The sequence below is a fragment of the Ctenopharyngodon idella genome, chromosome 19 (genome assembly GCF_019924925.1).
Source record: "Ctenopharyngodon idella isolate HZGC_01 chromosome 19, HZGC01, whole genome shotgun sequence".
In the NCBI taxonomy this organism is placed as follows: Eukaryota; Metazoa; Chordata; class Actinopteri; order Cypriniformes; family Xenocyprididae; genus Ctenopharyngodon; species Ctenopharyngodon idella.
In genome coordinates, this window is record NC_067238.1 from 31,200,395 (window position 1) to 31,214,568 (window position 14,174).

A 14,174-nucleotide genomic window follows, 5' to 3' on the forward strand; every position below is an offset into this window, starting at 1 on the left:
ACTTTTTTTGCGCCCATTAACCATAGACTTCTTTTTAAGGTCTGTCTACGAGCTAAAGCAGGCAATAATGGGAAGGTTACCGAAATAAATGAACAGTATTCAGCTGGCAGTCTTCATGAGGTGACCTGCTACATGTAAAATAAAAAAAAATTTGGCTACTGAAATGAGCCTAATAAAAGTCTTCATCTCATATAAGTGTACATGTTTTTATAACACATTTTTCCTGAAATGTAATATGAATTTCTTTATTTGCAAAACATTTTTAGGCAGTGTGTCCGCCAAAGCATTTATAGCCTGCTGAAAACGCCTAGCTGTGAATGCTTGAGACTGCTTCGGCAGCGCAGCGTTTTCTTTATTTTATTTTTTTTTTCCAGTTGAGACGCTATGCTTGCTATGATATGAAATCTCAATATCCGCGGAAGTGTTACTAGTATCTCATGTCACAGTTTGTTTCTGTATTGTTTCTATATAAAAATGTCTATACAATATTTGCTCTATTATGCTTGTTGTTGTGATCTGTTGACAAGCAGAATGTGGTGGTTGGTCAGTGTTGTATTTGTCCCGCCCCTCCTCTACTGTGATTGGACGGCTGAGTACAAAGTGACAGTGATGAGTGCTGCGCTTTACCCAAAATTGAACATTCTTCAACTTGAGGCGACCCATAAAAAACGCTGAGCGTTCAGCGCTTCAGTGTGAAACAGGCGCTCAGCGCCTCGTTACGCTCCTGGCGTTTTAAAAAACGCAGCACTCCCATTGAAAACAACTGGAAAAATACGCTAGCCTTGGTGGACACACTGCCTTCCTGCTAAAACTACAGACCCTAACTTTTCGTAATTTTTGCCCTGGTTATACGCTCGCCAATAGTTAAAGGTGCTGTATGTAATTTTTTGCAGATATTTAGGAAACATGCTAAGTTCACATACTCGTTTCTCTGAAAAACAATGCTACAGCCAGTTATTTTACTTTGAAATGTGCGTTCCGCGTCAGAATCTCTTGCTGCGTCCCAATTCGCCTACTTATACTACGCTCTAAGAAAAAAATACATACTTTTGAGTGTTTAGCAGAAAAAAATCTGCACCAAAAAAATGAAAAAGTAGCTTTATAATTGGGTGTGTAGATTAAATCAATGAGGAAAAACAGGAAAAAAGGAATCCGCACACCAAACAAGCTTTGGGATATACTACTTTGTCATAATTGTGTCTTTAACGGACAGCTCTGTCGCTTAGTTACGTGCAACCTGTCACTGCTTTAACTGCCCTGTCAATCATCTTGTCAGTTAAAAACCTCCACATTCAATTTAACTTAATTCCCTACCATTTCGGAGAGAAATGTAGCATCACGTTGATCTGCCAGTCGTGGGTCTTTCATGGAGAACTCTCCTCATGTGTTTGCATAATGATGCATTTAAAAGTTAATGACTATTTTCGTCAGGTTAGATACTGATTATCAATCACTCAAACCCCTTTATCTAAACCTCTCTACTTAACAGTCGGACTCGCACATCGGCCATGTTTGTAGTTTTTTAAAACTTTTTATTCGTGTTTGTAGTTGTAATGGAATCCTCGTCCAACCAGCAATGGTGTGTGGGCAATATTAGCCATTAGAGTGAAAAATCTGGGTATCTTTGGAATAGGCTACTAATTTCAACATACTATTTAGGATAAATAGTATGCGAATTGAGACGCAGCATCTGTTTTTGTTTTGGTCTGTGTGACTCCGCCCACTGCCAATTTACCCAATCGTTTTTCGACACCCTGGGTTTCCAGTTGGCGGAAAACACCGCGTATTGGAAGCCAGCAAACAAACTGGGTCAGAAATCGCAGATTTCCTAAAAAGCCTCGGCATCCATCTAAAATCTCTATGAACATGAGCATATTAAAATATAAATCGACTCATCAACTTAGTGTTTTCTCACCTTACATTGTCAATTACGTGTCCTCAATCTGGCAACCCGCGTGAGTCTGAGGAGGAGGGAGCGGGGAAACAACTCTCTCCAATATTTTGAATTTGGACTGCAGTACCCATTTCAACCACTAGCTGTCAATATTACAAACTGCACCTTTAATGGACATCGCCAACAAATCTGAGGCAAATCGGTGCTCTTTCACTTCACTGACAATCACTATGTTATGAGTTATCAAATATGCAATCAAGTGCAGATGCATCACCGACGCCTGAGAGATATTTAGCAGGTTAAATATCTATACCTGTTTGCGATACAATTCCTGTAGTGTGAAATGTGTTTTGCCTGGAACTGCCGTCGGTGATGACAGACAGTTATATAGTGTGAAAAGACCAGCAATGCGACAACCGTAGAAAGTTGTGTAGTGTGTGGGTAGCATTAAAGGGATAATTCAGCCAAAAATGAAGTCATTTAATTACCCTCATGTCATTCTAAACTAACTTCCATCTGCAAAACACAAAGAAAGATGTTTGAAGAATTGACTTCCATTGTATGCACAAGAAAAAAAACTTGCTAAAATATGTGCTTTTATATGTTCCACAGAAGAAAGATAGTCATGCAGGTTTGGAATGGCATGAGTAAATGATCATATTTCATTTTTTTTGGTAAACTACCTTTTAGTTCATAATGAAAATACTGTGTGATGCAGCACTATAACGGCCAATCAGAACATATGTGATGTTATACAGTCCATAGGATCAGAAATAGACACCAAAAAAATCAGGGAACAGTGTAAAATGTATTGCTTAAAGCCTGAAATCAGCCATTAAGCACTTGCAAATGAAAGTGATAACTTTTATCAAAAACTACTAGCACAAAGAAAAAATAATGACCATCTTTTATTGTTTTATCAAAACCCTACTTGAAAATCTCAACAGTAGCATTTGAAGTTGGATTATATGACATCTAAATCGATCATCAAGTCCAGACATTTGAGAGACCTAAACTCCAGTCCGAACGGAGACAAATCACAGCAAACAGTAGCTGTGCCACTCTGGACGGCCTCAGTCCCACATTCACCTGAACCCTTCTAATCTGCAAAATAATGGCGCTCTTACACTGAGGTGCATCCTTGCCTGACGTGACGCCTTTTGTCTCCTCCTGTGTTGTGACAACACTTACATTTGTAAATTGCCCTCCTTGTACAGGATAAACATCTGATAGCCACAAGAGAAGGGGGTTGGGGAGAGTAACAAGCCTCTGGGACTTCCTCTAAACAAATGGAGAAATCTTTAGAAGGCTACTGTTTGTGTTTGCCAAAGACACGGCCAGGATACATGAGGCTCCTGTCAATGGCCTCTGGGCGCTATTCAACTACGCTAAAGTTGGCTTCTGAGAGGGTCTAAGGGGAGAAGATGGCAAATGTTGCAGAGAGTTAAAGTAGCTACAATATTGTATCAGAAACATGTAATACGATCTGCATTACTGAACCTGGGCTTTGAACCAAAAGCATAATATTGCTGTGCACTGACGCTGTGCAGGCATCACTCAATGTGTGAACAATGTGGTCAGGAGCACTCTGTCAAAGCTGCTCATTGGATTGGCAATTACTTAAAAAAAAAAAAAAAAAAAAAGGAAGAATGAAAGCAAAAAAAAAGAATGGCGGAGAGGAAAAACAGCAGATTAATCATGCTGTTAGCGATGAAGATGAAGACGTTGATTAATGCAGTTTGGCTTTTTAAACAAACAACTCCTGAGTGTGCGGTGTGCTCGGCATTACCCTTTAATTTAGAGAGGGTTGACTGGAGAAGTTTTGTTTTTGCAGCTTCCCCTTGTTCTTTACCCCCTTCTCCAGGGCTTTTTTCCCCCTCTCCGACACCATATGGAGCAGGCCTCGCGGAAACAATCCGCTAAAAACAACAGGCCTGCACTCAACCGTTCCCTCCTTTTTTAACACCATGCGAGAATAAATTGCTCCCTTATTGTGCGTTCTGCCAGCGGTCTGGGATAATTTTTGTGTTCTCGATCTAATTAGATTAGTTCGGTGCCGGTTCGGGGTTACTGCAAGAAGGTGCCACGCGAGTGGAGGAATATCGGGCTAATTGGCAGGCAAATACGACCCGTGCATCGCCATTCGCGGGCAGGTTCGCTCCTCGGGTCCTCTCTCATTACCGCCGTTTTGCAACTATCTCAAAAGTCTGTAATAACTCGGCTCACCATATTCTTACTGGAGTCAAACTAGCGAGTCTCATTAGGCGCGCTCACGACCGACACCTCTCAGTTCGTAAAGGCTCTGCTGTTTATCTAGCAGGCCTGAAACGCATATAGATGTGGAATTTCCATTGCAGTGGCAACCGGTTCACACTCGCATGCTAATTCCACGTCTGAAAAAAAAGATGCATTACAGCTTAAAGTTCCTTTTACCTTCTCTTAGTGGCGTTATTTTCCTCAAAAGTAACAAACTGGAGGTTGAGCATTGTGTGGCTGATTAAACTCTTGCTGCGTCAAACATTTCTATATGCACTGCAAAAAGGTGGAGGCGAATGATCAGACTTTTAAATGAACATTATGAAAACATTTGGCCGTCTGCCTCCCTCGGCACGCTGGCACGCCATACATCACACAGGCACCTACTGGAGAACTATGCAGACCACTCAAATTTCCCCACCATAACTCAACCAAATTATACAAAGCAAGGTACAAGTAATAAGCATAAGCTTTAACTCACAGCATAAATCCATGTTTATACCCAAAAACGGGCATGCAAGTCAAAGAGATGTTCCAGCGCATAACAGCTGAACCTATAAGGATATGAGCATAACTAACGCCTATACTGTACGGTGGTTAGATGCAATTAAAAGTGGGCTGAGAAAATATTTGAAAATATAGGCCACTTTAGTGCAAACACACCACATACTGCTTAATGTGTAATATCAGTAAATCACAGTGAAGAATCATCAGCTGGACTAAATAACACAGCCATGAATTAGCATTTATAGGTTTAGTCTGGGTCTTACGCACAGTTTTAAAGCAAATACACCAAGTTTCATAAGTCGCACAGGTATATTTGTAGCAATAGCTCATCGCAATAGCTTATCGATTTTCTTTTATGCCAAAAATCTTTAGGGTAAAGATTTTTAATCTTATCTATATCTTAAGTAAAGATAATGTTCCATGAAGATATTTTGTAAATTTCCTACCGTAAATATATCAAAAACGTATTGGATATGCATTGCTAAGGACTTTGGACAACTTTAAAGGCGATTTTCTCAATATTTTGATTTTTTTGCACTCTCAGATTCTATATTTTCAAATAGCTGTATCTCAGCCAAATATTGTTCTATCCTAACAAAACATACATCAATGGAAAGCTTATTTATTAAGCTTATTTTATCAGATGATAAAAAATTGACCCTTATGACTGGTTTGTAGTCCAGGGTCACATTTATCGGCTGATACCGATATGGTGGCCGATATATATTGTGCATCCCTAGAAGAATCTGTTGAGTAAATATGATGCTCATCAGCATCCCAAAACATTTAAATTAATAAAACGTGAAAACTATTTTTTTTTTAAAAAGTGCACTTAGAATTGCAAAATTTTAAATTGAACATAAAGAATTATTTTCACTAAAACACCTCAAAACTCAGGCAACAAAAAAAGTGTAATGCGTTTGTTCGTCTTTTACAACCCAGTAAGCCCCATCGGGGCCCCTGCCTGGACCCCCGTTATTAGCACTGAGGGATCTCAGGTGACCCTTGACCTAGAAGCCTGTGTCAGAGTTCTGGGTGAAGGAACCATGGGGTTAATCTTGCCATTCAGCTTCACCCCCACGTCTAACACCAACCGAAACCATCAAGCACATTTCACCATCCCCGTGAGCAGGTTTTCCCCTGAAATCCAGACTGGAGAAGATGGCATATGTTTAACATTACGCAAATTCTGCTGAAACGGCAGGGCACACTGTGGCAGCGCTCACAAAGACAAGATCCCCTAATCACTGGCCGTTACAGGTCATTTATTATACTTTTCGGCACAGGAGAAAACAGTCGGCTACGACACACTCTCAGATTACCTCATTTAAGAACGACTACTGCTCACAACCCAGACCTCAAAGAATGCGGCCGCTTTTAGAAGTTCAGATTATTGCATTTCTACGTTCATTAGCTCGACTGAAAATCATGTGCGGTACAGAGCGAGTAGGAAAACCACTTTTATAAGTAAAATCTCAGGGGTATTTCCTAATGCAATTATGACAATTTATGATGTAAATAACTGAGCATCAAAAACAAAAAAATAATGCAATCTAAAACACTATTAATTTTGTTTTCTTACTGCTTTTGGGTGACACATAATCAAGCACATTTATAAGAATAACTTACGTACAAAAACAAACTTTATCTATATCCTGCTGTGCATATTTTTTTATAAGCGATTAAGAAAGTAAGTCTGTCAAGTTCAGCGTTCCACAAACACAGTGGCAGAGAAGAATACCAGACCACAGTATCACCTGGTCCACAAATGTACAACTCAAAGAAAGTACTGCTTGTGTGGCCTCTTATTACCCTGGAGAAAACCCACAGATAGGCAAAAAAAAAAAAAAAAAAGTCGAGGAAAAGAAAGTCAGTAAATTCAACTGTTCCACGTAATAAACGCCAAAGCAGGGGATGATGGCCTTACTGAAGATCAAAGCACTTTAACAGCTTGAGCTATCTAGCGGTCTAGATTACTGCCCTGAACTACAGGAAGACTGGGTTAAAAGTTACCATAAATAAAGTCTTAAAGCTACATCACCCTTAAAAACCTGAAGACAAAAATCACGTTAATCCTACATATTAGTTCAGGAGACGAGCTACAAGTGTTGCATCGAAAACCACAATGCCACACACCGCCAGAAAACAGTTTTTGTAACACATAATCGCATGTATACATACCTCTGTTAAGCATTGGGTTATAGCATTATCACACTCAAATCCAACAGGGAGGCAGATATCAAAGCTGGCAGAGTATCCAAAGACCCTTCCCTGAGGAGCCCTCCGAGGTATCCTTTATTCCACATCCATTCTGGCCTGGGAATCATTCCATTTTTTTCCCCACAGTGTTCACAAAGTTTACTCGATCTACGTGCGTTGCTTGTGAAATGCGCCGTCCCGTACTTCCTTTTCTCAGAAGACCTCACAGGTGCAGAAGATCCTGGGGGCGAGGGGTGACCAAACCACACCGTTCTTCACGATCACTGTAACAACAAAACCACACATGTTCAGCGATAGGGTAAACAGCAACTTTTTAGTCATTTTTAAGAGGGAAAGTCATAATATAAAAACCTAGGTGCATAACATTCACAGAATAAAATAACTTTAGAAAAGAAGGATCTACCAATGGCAACATGGACACCACAACACACGCAGAGAGAGCTGAGAGAAATCCTGTGTCATGTACTCAAGCAGTCTGACAGCAGGTTTCATGAATGGGAGCTCTGACAGTACGGGCCCTCTGGCCGACCAAATTGGAAACAGGAAAACAAACATTCTCGAGGAAAACTCCCCCACCACCACCGTAACCCCTCCCCCCTACAAACCTTTTCTTCGACTCATTCTGTCCAACCTGTGTCAGGTTAGCAATAGTCAACCGCACCAGGCTCCAGACCACACAGACGGAGAACGTTCAGCCACCATGAGAAAAAAACGTTGAAAAAAGCCAAACGAAAACCTGTTTGCGAGGTAAAAGAACACACACAGTGATAGAAAGGAAAGAAGAGAAAGAAAGAAAGAAAGAAAAAGGCTAAACTGACTCATCAGCGTTCCAGAGGGGCCGGCGGACGGGAGGTTCGGTGGACGAAGTAAACTCGGCACGTCGGAATGGGGAGGAGAGGAAGTGGGCACTGCTGGAAGATCTGACTTGAAAACTTTCAGAAAGTTTTTGATATGAAGCTTGAACCTCAAATAAACACTGATTGATACTCTAACTTTAGTTAAAAAGCTAACGGGAACCAGCAGCTTTGAAAAACCACACTCAGCCAAAATGTCAACACATCCGACCAATAAAAGGTTTATCGTCACATCACTTTATCTGGCATTTATGCAATACAAATGTCAGTTATTTTTAATTCTTTAACCAAAAAGAAAAAGAGAGTTTTTGTCAATGAGTAAGAATGAAGATTTAGGGGAACTTTGATTTCTTTTTCTTCGCTTGCACTGCAACCTACAACTCTACTGGGAATACGAGAGTTTTCAGTCAGCAAACTTTACCAGATGTACGCTAACCACTAAAATATTACACGCCACATAATTAGCCTAACAAGTGATGTCAAACAGAGTCAAACACCCAAACTGTGTCTTATCTGGGGAGTAGTTGTTAAATACACTTCAGCTGCATTTGTGACATGTAAAAATTAGCCATCAAAATATAATATGCATGAAGCTAAACCTATTCTTTTTCCCTCACAGGATAAAGGAGATTGCTATGACATCACAGGTCAAAGGTCCTCGTGTTTCATTCCCACGACGGGTGTGAGAAATACGTTTTTTTAACACTTAAATTCAAAGCACTTAATTCGGATGACAAAAACTTGAGCTCAATGTTAGATTCATAAACCGCCCACACAAAAAACACACACTTTTCTAGTTATTTCGCATCAAATCCATTCATGTTGCATGAAAGTTTAGTGAGGAAAATCCATGAGTCCTACAATATATCTGCTATAACTCACCATAACAAGTCTATAGCACACATCCAGAGCCATTTAGTGACTTCAAAACACTGTTAAAAACAGGATGAAAAGCATATGACGAGACAAGGGACGACCTCTGTGAACTGCGGCTCTTTTATTCTTGAAAATCCGAAGAAAAAAAAAAAAAAAAAGACAAGCTATTCATATGCAGGCTACATCAAATATATGTTATAAAAGCTTTTAAGGGTACCAATTATCAGGAGCTGTCTCTTTGTAAACCTTGGCATTTCATCAGGCGAGTACAAAAAAATATATATTCTAAAGTTTCATGTCTCCAGTGTTTGGAGATTTCTAACCACGAGAAACAAAACAAAAAGAATTTCTATTAAAGTCATTGATGCATTATTTCAAAACACTTGGCTGGGGGGGAAAAAAAAAATACTATGCCGTTCACGGCAATGCTAAGTTTAAAAAATAATAATCACAATTAAAACTTATTCAGTCCATTAAAAAAAAAACGGTAATACTTTAGTATAAGGAACACATATTCACTATTACCTATGACTTTTCCCATCAATAAACTCCTAATTTACTGCTTATTAATAGTTAGTAAGTTAGTTGTTAAGTTTAGGTATTGGGTAGGGTTAAGAATAGTTAATATGTGCTTAATAAGTACTAATAAACAGCCAATAATCTTGTAATATGCATGCTAGTTAAAAGACCCAAAATAAAGTGTTACCAAAAAAAGTTTTTATAAGTTTGTTTGTGTTCACTTTGGAGCAACAAATGATATGCAAAAATAATAATCTGGTCCAAGTATATTTTCTAGCAACCAAGAATGCTAAAAAATGACTATTTTTTGAAGTCAAAAACTACTTACAATATGTTCTTTTGCAAGCAAACACCTGGATTTAATATGTTAGCGTGATCCATTCTCTATCTCTGTCATTAAAAAAAAGTCCCCTACCATTTATTTTCTCTATTCAACGGCACCAACGCCACATGAATCTGCCGCAGGGACACAAGTGGCAAATCTCGGTGCGGCAAGAAGTTAACCCAAAAAGAAGTTGTGCAAACTCAGAAGCCACGAAGAACAAATGAAAGACCCCCACTGCTGCTTTCTCCGTCCACCAAGGCCCAAATTCATTTGTCAGCCGTAAAGTTCCTGACTATACAGCGCTGATCTATTGCCTCTCTCCAAAGAGCTCACAGATGTGGAGTCATTTACATTTCAAATACACCTCAAGCTTTTCAATCACTTCAAACGCGCCTTATCAGACAACTCATGTGGATCTTATTCTTCTGTGTGGACTGAGAACTGAATCTAGTAAACCGTTGAACATATCTGAGTGGAATTAAATAATATTCCAAGCAGATGGAGATATTTTTAGATTTAGATACAACAAAAAACTACTTAAACGTCCTTAAAGAATAAAAAAATAGTCATGCAACTGCAAAAGAGTTATGATAAAGTGATTGTGACTGATGATGACAGAGATGAGGTTCCCTGTTGACTGTATCTGAAACTATGTGTACAGTTGTGAGTTTCTCTAAATGATGAGCCGCATTTGCCTGCACGGGCTTTGTCATTAAGAAACTTTTACCGACAAACCATTTCAAGACAGAAAAAGAGAGCATATCATTTCCAGACTGCCCGAGTGTGGCAACTTTCACAGTTTACAGGAAACAGCGCAACTCATCTACTGGAACCAACATAGGATTTTGTATCACAACAATCAGATATACAGGTTACGCTTCATTGCAGGACATTTTTTAGTGAAGTGTGGGTGATTTTATCAGTTTTAAGATAAATACTTGTTCCCACACACTTTTAAACTTGCTAATAATGACATTCTAATGTGAAAGTGATTGTAAAACCATATTAACTGGAAACATTACCACAGTTGCAGAACTGAGGAAGGTTCAAATAGTGTTACTCATATCACACAAAAGGTATAAGATATGAACACACACACACATATATATATATATGTATATATACATACACATGCATCATACATAATGTCTGTACTGACTGAGAAAAAGTTTCTATTGATGGATTACATCAACAACAAAAGATAAGGGGGGGAAAAGACTACTGTACATGCCAAAACAAAAAATGTACAATTTCTATATACATGCCTTTATTTTAGAGGATTTAAATACTTCTGTCGAAAAGTTTCTGGAAAGTGATAAGCTCCATCACGCCACTTTGGTCACGCCATTAGAAACTTTGTGAGCTACAAGCCTCACACCTAAGTGTTAAAGTTATCCACACAGTTGCTAAAACAAATATAAAGTCGTTCCATTAGTTATTAATTCACAAAAACACACATCCAAATCAGAAATACTCGTTACCGCTATTCATAAACTTTTCCTCAGAAACTTGCCGCACGTCTCCATCGCTCCATCGAAACAGAAATACATCTTTTCGCTACCTGCCTTCGAATAAAACCGCAAAATAGCGATAAAACCCCTGTTAAGATCCGTAGACTCTCATGTAAACAACCTGCGCCTCTTTGTATGTGGAAAATGAAGTGTAACGTTCAGTGCGTTGCCATGCCTACGCGTTTTCTTATCGTACATCAGTTACGGAAAGTTTTCGAAGTTTGTGTGGAAAGCGCCATTCAGCTCGAAGCATCATTTACGCAAAAACAGTAGCCTACACACTAATGAAACTTTCTATAACTTTAGCTATGCTCCGTTTAGCTAGTTTAGCAACACATAAACAATGCGAATAAAAGGCGCCTAGCGACAAGAGGAAAAAGAACACACGATATTGCTAAATTCTGGATATTAACGTATCTTGCGCAAAACGCGTTACAACAGAATTAAATGGCTGAAAAGAAATGGGAAGGAAAAAGTAATCCAAAAACCTCTTCTTGTGTTTTCTCTCAACTACTGGGATGTAGCAAGTCGCCAATTTCAATGTGCAACAATTTAGCCTGAAAACGCAAATGGCACACGCCGAAATCCGAAGAGCCGTGCTCTTATTTTCATTGCAAAGTAGCACTCAACTGATTCATCACCAAATCCCTTCGCCCTTCTCAACATTACATAACATTCACCCCCTAAAAGACATCAGGAACTACAGCTAAAATTCACATCGTTCTTCTGCCGTGATCGCAATGCTCATTGATTCGCTTTCTCCTTACCTGTTGATTAAATTGCAATAGTCTTTGCAGTCTGAAAGATGGTGGAGCTTTGGCGTGAGCCATGAAGCGTCTTTGTGTTGTTTGTTTGTTGATCTCGGGGAATGATTTCTTTTTTATGGGGATGTAAGATTGCGAATTGCTCCTGTACACGTGAAATCTTGGGAGACTGTGTTTAATAGTAAAAACGCCTGAGTCTGGGGTGGAAAAAAGGAGGTTGGTTTTTGCAGTGATCTCAGTTCTTTATCAGAAATGTTATCGCTTGTCAGGACCTCAGACTCCAAGCATTACGTCAGTTTCAAGACACCAACACTATTAATATCAAGAAGCCCTTGCGGAGGAAAGCGCCACCCTAGAGCGCGCTCTCTTAAAGGGACAGTGACCGCTAAAAAAGCTCTGCAACTTCGCCATAGACTGTGAGAAAAAGCATTGGTTCGCACATCTATTCTGACAGCAAAGGGAAAAAAACAATGGTAAATGCCGTGTGAAAATTATTTCACTTTATATTATTTCTGCGCTGTAAAAAAAAATATATTTTCATAATGTCATTACAACATTTTTTCTTTTGTCAAATCAACTTAATATAACATAATATTTTGAGTTTCTGTTGATTAAAATCAATCGCCTTCATTTGTATTAACTCACGTTTTTAATTCCAATGAACTCAAAAAGGCAACTTACTTTTTTAAGTTAAACCAACGACTCTTTTGGTTTACACACTATTCATGATTTGTTATCACAACATATTTTCTTTTGTCAAATCAACTTCAATAATAATTAATGTGGTTCAGATAACATAATATTTTGAGTTTCTGCTGATTAAACCAATCACCTTCATTGTATTAACTCAAATTTTTGATTTCAATGAACTCAAAATTTTAAGGCAACCAGGTAACTTACTTTTTTAAGTTAAACCAAGAACTCTTTTGGTTTACACACTATTCATGATTTGTTAACACATTTTCATTTTGTCAAATCAACTTCAATAATAATTAATGTGGTTCAGATAACATAATATTTTGAGTTTCTGCTGATTAAACCAATCACCTTCATTGTATTAACTCAAATTTTTGATTTCAATTAACTCAAAATTTTAAGGCAACCAGGTAACTTACTTTTTACGTTAAACCAACCATTCTATCTATCTATCTATCTATCTATCTATCTATCTATCTATCTATCTATCTATCTATATATCTATCTATCCATCTATCTATCTATCTATCTATCTATCTATCTATCCATCTATCTATCTATCTATCTATCTATCTATCTATCTATCTATCTATCTATCTATCTATCTATCTATCTATCATAGGCCTAATCGTGCAAAGTTATGATAGTGAAATAAATTGGCTTACAGTTCAGTTATGATAGAAAGCGTGACAACTGCCTTTTTTTTTTTTTTTTTTTTTTTGACTGGTTTAAATTAGGAGTCACAGCCAAATTTTGAGATTGCAATGGGTTGACGTGCTGTAATTTTCTCAAAGGGGTTATGTTTTATTTTTTTTGGCCTCCCCCGGGTTATTAAAAAGTCAGAAAATAGGGGCAAAACCCCTGACAAACATTTGGCCGGAGGATATACAGCATAATATATATAGCCTACGTTTAATAAATGCAGATCAAAATGTTTTTGACGGATGTTGTGGGATGAATGCATATTAATATATATTAATAAATGTTATTGTCTGATTTTAGGAACATATTTGTTTATTCAAAACTTTTACAGTGCTCAGCAATGTAGAACTGAAACCAAATAAGTGAAATGAAACGTTCTGTCATTCTGTGAACATTTACTGACAGGTGGTAATTTCAGAATAATTAGCAGAACATAGTTGATGTTTCTGACAACTATGAGGGGAGCTGAACATGAAACACTTTTGGGAAGTTGACATGTCCTGCGGTGTGACACACTATACTACATCTAAAACTATTGTAAACAGCATTTTGGTCATTCTTGTATAATTGTTATGCATGCAGTTTTTATGATCATCGAGAGACTACATTGAATATTTGTATACCACTGGACCAAAAGATAAGTTACAGTCACAGCAGCTAAAATATAAACTTTTCATTACATTCATATAAATTTGTAGAATATGTACTTCATATATAACTGTGTAAAAACATACGATAATAGGTAAGCATAACTTGTATAAGGACTAAATTTCAAGTGAATGTATGTAGTCTACTATGTGTGTCTCATAATAATACAGAGTGCATCATATTTTACAATGTTGACATGATTTTGGCGTTCAGGTGCTTCACTTGTACTGGCAGCATCAAACCCTGAAGTTTTAAACGTTCTGTTCTCATCCATAACAAACCATAAACCATAAGTCCAAAGATCCATAATTACTAGTTCTGTCCACAATAACAAGTTCAAGATGAACCAACCACTTGTTGTCAAACACACACACACACACACTAAAGAAAATACAAAATAAA

At 38.1% G+C, this 14,174-nt stretch overlaps 1 protein-coding gene across 4 annotated transcripts in view; it reads right to left on the minus strand.

The window, feature by feature from the left end:
• Window positions 1-12,028, minus strand: part of trps1 (trichorhinophalangeal syndrome I) — a 128,908-nt gene extending 116,880 nt beyond the window's left edge. Inside the window, exons 1-2 of one of the 4 annotated variants that reach the window (XM_051872590.1) lie at window positions 11,730-12,028; window positions 6,839-7,140 (exon numbers count right to left, since the gene is read on the minus strand). In XM_051872590.1, the coding sequence (XP_051728550.1) occupies window positions 6,839-6,851 (13 nt within the window). In that variant the 5' untranslated portion in view covers window positions 6,852-7,140; window positions 11,730-12,028. Of the gene's footprint in view, window positions 1-6,838; window positions 7,141-7,280; window positions 7,439-7,482; window positions 11,617-11,729 lie in introns of those variants that run through there. The other 3 variants (XM_051872593.1, XM_051872591.1, XM_051872592.1) reach the window with 3 other exon arrangements.
• Window positions 12,029-14,174: the final 2,146 nt, after the last annotated feature.